General features: G+C 50.8%; 1 protein-coding gene across 1 annotated transcript; it reads left to right on the top strand.

The window, feature by feature from the left end:
- Positions 1 to 426: 426 nt before the first annotated feature.
- LOC135813135 (uncharacterized) lies at positions 427 to 5868 on the top strand. Its single transcript, XM_065326353.1, has one exon. It carries the CDS (start codon positions 427 to 429, stop codon positions 5866 to 5868), a length of 5442 nt encoding a protein of 1813 aa, XP_065182425.1.
- The last annotated feature ends 666 nt before the right edge of the window (positions 5869 to 6534 follow it).

A 6534-nucleotide genomic window follows, 5' to 3' on the forward strand; every position in this document is an offset into this window, starting at 1 on the left:
GTGGAAGTATGGATCGATCCAAAGAGGCTTCAGCCCCAGATTGACGATGCTGTACAGTTGAAACGAGAAATACTACTCACCCAGGATGAGATTTTCAATGTTCTGGACGACTTAGAAAGATGTAGTGTACACGACGAAGAAGAGGAGTGGGAGCGTGAATTTAATGTGTCTTGGCGCATTTTTGAAGATGCCCAGATAGCTGTCGACCAAGTCGTATTTGAAGAGGAGAAAGTGAAGCGTCAGTCCCAATCCGCCATTCTGGCTGCTCAGCAACAGCAGCAGAAAGCCTCAGTGACTTAAGTGGATGCCACCACCAATAGTGCCAGTGCCACTGAGGACATACCAGTAGTTGACGAGGACCGGGCGCATCAACAAACAGCAGTGCAGCTGGAAGAAGATTCTAGAGACCAGAACGAGTCTCCGGCTATGATCAGTGTAGATGGCATCCGACGAGCATCGTCAAGTGTCAGTATACACAGTGCACCAACAACGCTGTCCACCATTGAGGTGGCGGCACAGGCAGCAGTAGCAGCCATGCAAGCTGCACGCTCCAGTCCAGTGGTGAAACTTCCTCAGCTGAAACTGTCTCAGTTCAATGGAGACATCATGGACTGGCCAGAATTCTGGCAGACATTTGAGTCCTCTGTTGGTCTTCGTCAATCGTTGCCGGACGTATCAAAATTCACGTACCTCAAAAGCGTCCTGACGGGTGTCGCCGCAGCAGCCATCGAAGGCATTCCAATAACAGCAGCTAACTATCCTATCGCAGTTACGATGCTGAAGGACAAATTTGGACAGCCTGAGCTGATAGTGGCAACACTGTATCGTAAACTGGCACAGCTGCCACAATGTAACAACAGGTTTACTGAAGTGAAGGCTACCATTGACCAAATGGAGAAACTCCTGTGTCAATTGGAAGCTCAGGGAGAGAACCTGGATACTCAGCGCGTCCTCATTCAGCAACTCTTCTCGAAGTTCCCGTTCCAGCTTGTCAGCAAACTGGAGGAGCAGAGATCCGACCATACTGTGCCATGGACGGTCAAAACAGTACGGGAGATGCTAGCGAAGTATGTAGCAATGCAGAACACAGTTCGTCAGTTCGCCGACAACATCAGCCAGACACCTCAGCCTAAGATACATGGACACCAGCAACAACACCATCGTCCACCAACAATGGGATTTGTATCCAGCCAGGCAAGCCCCAGAAGAGAACCGTCCTGCGTCTTCTGTCGGTCAAGCAATTTCAGTGATGAGTGTACCAACTACTCAACACTGGATTCCAGGAAGGATCAACTGTTGTCCCTACGTAGGTGCTTTGTGTGCCTCAAAGAAGGCCATATCGCAAGGAATTGTGCACACCGTAGTAGAAATTGCTACCACTGTAGCGGAACAGGCCACAGTCGTGCTATTTGTCCCAAGAAGGGTCAACAATACAATCCAGCAGTCGAAGTTCCGAAACACCAGCAAACAAATTCACTGGCCAATGGCAGCCCACAGACAGCAGCAATCGCAGCTTTGTCACCGGCAGAGATGCCAAGCCAAGAGCCGACGGCAATTCCAGATGAAACCACGGAACTAGCCACCACGAGCGTCTCAACACTGAAAGCAGTTATTCAGTCAGCCATGCTGCAAACCGCTAAGTGTAACGGGACTGCCCATTGTGGGAAGAAGGTCACGGTCAACGCACTACTGGACAGTGGCAGCCAACGATCGTTCATCACTGCAGCTCTAGCTAAACGACTCCAGCTACCAGTCGAGAATGAAGAGAGGCTCTACCTGAACACCATGGCAGCAACTAAGTCCAAGAGCTTCAATTCGCAATCGTTCCAACTCGCTGTCAACCTCCGAGACGGTAACATGGCACAGATAATGGTGAATACTCTGCCTACCATAACCAACCCAATTGTGAAACAAGCCCAAGCCGTGCAACAGACCGACTTGGCGTTTCTTGAACAGCTGTCTCCAACAGCGCTAGCAGATTCTGTGCCTCACGCAATGGAAACTGTCAACATCGACTTTCTAATTGGTGCTGACTACTTTTGGCAACTGGTGGGCAATAATGTTATCACACTGCCATCAGGACTCAAGCTAGTCTCCTCCGAATTTGGATACCTGCTCACCGGCTGCAGTTCACTACCGGATGAATGCAGCAATGATGACACGACCTCCCTGGTGGTTACCAGCAGCGGTTCGATTTTCTCAGGAGCTGCAAGCGTCTCCAACCGTAACACAGAGGACAGTGTACTGTCTCAATTCTGGCAACTGGAGAATATCGGAATCAAGGATTCACCCTACGCGAATGATGACGAAATCACACTGGCGCAATTTCGCAAGACAACGGAATATTCCGATGGCAGGTATTCCATCCAATGGCCATGGAAGCCTGATGACACCAAAGATCAACTTCCTAGCAACTACGGCTTAGCCCTTGGCCGAATGAAATCACTGGCAAAACGACTCGCTACAGACGGACAACTGCTCGAGAGTTATGACAAGGTGATCCAACAGCAGCTAGCTAAGGGAATCATTGAAGAAGTTCAACTTTCCGGAACCAGTGGTAAACAACACTATTTGCCACACCACCCCGTTGTGACACCAGCGAAGTCAACAAAGGTCAGGATAGTGTATGATGCATCTGCCAAAGCGAGTGCAACATCTCCAAGCCTGAACGACTGCCTCTACCGTGGCCCAGTGCTACTCCCTGACCTCTGCGGCCTGCTAATGCGTTTCCGTCTCAAGCCAATTGTGATTAGCGCTGACGTAGAGAAAGCATTTCTTCAAATTTCTATTCAGCCAAGTTACAGGGACGTCACCCGATTCATCTGGTACAAGGACTGTACCACACCTGAGAAGGTTAACGGCAATGTCACAGCGTACCGTTTCTGTCGAGTGCCGTTCGGTGTAGTCTCGAGCCCATTTCTGCTCGCTGCTACCATTCAGCTGCACCTCACACAGGCCCAGACCGATGTGTCTGGTGCTATTGCACGTGATCTGTATGTGGACAACCTAATAACCACGGTCTACTCCCCAGAAGAAGGTATTCATCTCTACAAGGAAGCCAAGCAGCTGTTCTCAGATGCATCCATGAACCTACGGGACTGGACCTCCAACTCCGACAAAGTGTTGGACAAGATTCAGGAAATCGACCGATTGCCATCAGCATCTACCAAAGTCCTTGGGCTCAAGTGGGATAGCAAAGCAGATAACATCGCCGTGTCCAACAGCATCAATGAGAAATCAGTCGGTCCAGTCACAAAGCGCAGCGTGCTGAACAAAGTGGCAAGCGTGTTTGACCCACTCGGATTGATGACACCATCTACACTGCAAGGGAAGCGGTACCTTCGTCGGCTATGGGAGGAAGGTCTGGAGTGGGATGCCCCATTGTCCGCACCAATGCTCCTGGAGTGGGACAACATCCAATCAGCACTCCGGCAGACGACGACCGTCACCATTCCAAGGTTCATTGGTCCTGCGAGTGCAAGTCAACCGATGAGTCTACATATCTTCACAGATGCATCCAAGGATGCATATGCAGCAGCAGCTTACCTCCAAGTGCAGATTCCGGATTCCAACAAGTACACGGTGAATCTCATCTTCTCCAGATCCCGACTGACCCCGTCAGCCAACAAACCGTCCAAGAAGCAATCAGTCACCATTCCTCGTATGGAACTGCTCGGCGTGGTCATCGGATTCAGGATGGTCAAGTTCATCCAATCCCAGCTTCAACTTCAGAACAACATCCCAACATACCTCTGGACTGATGCCAAGTGTGTTCTCCACTGGCTCACAACGCCCCATCATCTCTCAACATTTGTTGCCAATCGTGTGAAGGAAGTGAAATCCAATCAGCAGCTACAGTTTCGTCACGTTCAGTCCCAGGACAACCCTGCAGACATAGCAACACGCGGTCTCCAGCCAGAGGAGTTGAAGGAGTCTTCTCTCTGGTGGCAAGGTCCTGCATGGCTAGCAGGAGACAAAGAGGACTGGCCAACAGGAAAACTGATCGTCACGCAAGAAGACATTGCAGAAGCAGACAAAGAGAGACGCTCCCCTCTCATTACAATTGGGAACACAGCTGCCGTCATCAACGACAGCACAGAAACGTATTCGCTTCAGGCAGCAGAACAACGTGTTTCATCCCTCAGATCGCTCTTGAGGACTACAGCAATCTGCCTCCGTTTCATTGGCAAGAAGATCTGGAGCAAGGTCAGTAGCAGCACACGAGAGAAGCTACGGCCAAAGATTCCCCTCGCAGCAATGGTCTTTGATGATGCTTCGCACACCAAGTACGTAGCAGCCAGTGATCTCAGCATCGCAGAGAAGATCATCATCAGACAACACCAACGACAGAACTTCACGGATGCGTTCAAAGCTATAGACAGCGGTACTCGTCACCCCCTTCAAGACCAGCTCGGACTTCGCCTGGATGCTGAAGGACTGCTAAGATGCCATGGAAGGCTAGACAACGCTCAGCTACCTGAAGATGCGACTCACCCTATGCTGATATCCCGACACAGTAAGCTTAGTACTCTGATCATCCGGGAAGTTCATGCGCGTCTCATTCATGCCGGAGTGTCTCACACACTTGCCCAGATTCGACAGAAGTACTGGCTTCCACAAGGGCGAGCAGCTGTGAAAGCCGTTCTGAGTAAATGTGTCATTTGTCAGAAACACGAAGGGCAACCGTTCCGTCTACCCCAGATGCCACAGCTACCAGCAGAACGAGTACAGCAGTCTCATCCATTTCAGTACATCGGCCTCGACTATCTCGGCCCATTCAGCGTCAACATCAGCAGTACAACACAGAAGGTATGGGTGTGCCTCTTCACCTGTATGGCAACCCGTGCGGTTCATTTGGAAGTAGTGATGGGATTAACAACGGCCCAGTTCGTCAACTGTTTGAAACGATTCATTGCCAGGCGAGGACGACCTGACAAGATCATCTCAGACAATGCGCCACAGTTTAAGTTGGCACAGACGTACCTCGATCAGAAGTGGAAAAAGATCCTAACCTGCCCTGAGCAGGCCTGCTACCTTGCAGAACACAAGGTAACCTGGGTTTTCACCACTGAGTTTGCACCGTGGCAAGGCGGTTTCTATGAGCGACTAGTTGGTCTGGTGAAGCGAGCTTTCCACAAAGCCATCGGCCGCAGTCGATTCCCCCAGGAGCAGTTCAACACAATCACAACGGAAGTTGAGGCAATGCTCAACACACGCCCATTGACGTATGTACCGTCAGAGTCGACAGATGGAATCATCACGCCAAACCACTTCATTGCCCCAACTCGCTCACTGGGACTTCCTGACGATATCCAGTCAGATGACTACATGCCCCAACGAGATCCAGTCGCTACTATTACGTCGCTGCAGAAGAAGCAGCAAGCTGCACTGGACACGTTCTGGAAGTTGTGGAGAGATGACTATATCCTTGCACTTCGCAGCCGACAGCCAATCAACCATCGTCTCAGGAGGAGCCGAACCACTGATCCCAAGATTGGCGACATGGTCATGATCAAGAACGACCAGCTACCACGTGGAATGTGGAAGATGGGAAAAATCAGAGAACTGCATGACAGCGCGCAGGACGGCAAGACTCGTTCGGCGACAGTACAGACGACCAACTCCATCCTGAACCGACCGATCAACCACCTCTACCCGCTAGAAGTGACCGCAATGGAGGAGAAGGAGAACACTGATGCCATCGACAACGGCAGCACTGATGTCATCGACAACGGCAGCACTGATGTTGCTAGCAGCAGGCCTCAGCGCATGGCCGCCCAGAAGGCAAAGGAAAGGCTCAATGCACAAATGCAGGCTGAGCTGGTGTCTGTAGCTTTCACCTTTGTTTCTACGTATGTATGTATGTAGACAGTATCTATTCCATTGTCTTATTCAATGCCACAGTAAAATAGTTTGTTTCTTTTGTTCCTCGGGAGTGTCATGGCTGCGCAGTCATGAACTTACTATTTCCCACTTTTCCCACGTCGTGCATTATTGTACACATTTCGCGTATGCATGCTTTGACCCCTACTATCTCTTACACTTAGGCTGTGTTTACATGAAGCGTTTCAACCCGGGTTGAGTTCGACCCGGGTCAGATTTCAACCCGCCATGTGCACAAAGTGAATGGCGCGTTTACATGACGCATTGCGCTTGACCCGGGTTGAAATTTCGCCCCGGGTTGATTTCAACCCAAATTTCAACCCTCCCCCAAGGGGAGGGTTGAAATCAACCCGGGTCAAGAAAATCGTACAAACGTACTTCTGGAGCCAATTGTAAATGCCGAGAATCCAGCAGAGCTTGTGAAAACTGCACGCCGGGGAGGAAGGAAAGGTGTCGAAATTCGCCAACGGTCACCAGGACCGGTACAACTGCACATCCCGTAGAGGTTCAAACCGTTCGGCACGTGCTTGCTTCAGAATGCTCGCCCACAGAGGACACAGCCTGTAGAACTACCGGTATCACAGTCGACAACGCCAACGATTCTGTGTCGGAGTCTCAGCAGTTGGCGTGGGACGTTCTGGACCAGCAACT

The sequence above is a fragment of the Sycon ciliatum genome, chromosome 3 (genome assembly GCF_964019385.1).
Source record: "Sycon ciliatum chromosome 3, ocSycCili1.1, whole genome shotgun sequence".
Lineage (NCBI taxonomy): Eukaryota > Metazoa > Porifera > Calcarea > Leucosolenida > Sycettidae > Sycon > Sycon ciliatum.

Excerpts from the sequence above, each read along its gene's own strand:
- LOC135813135 (XM_065326353.1), top strand. The coding sequence starts at position 427 with ATGATCAGTGTAGATGGCATCCGACGAGCATCGTCAAGTGTCAGTATA.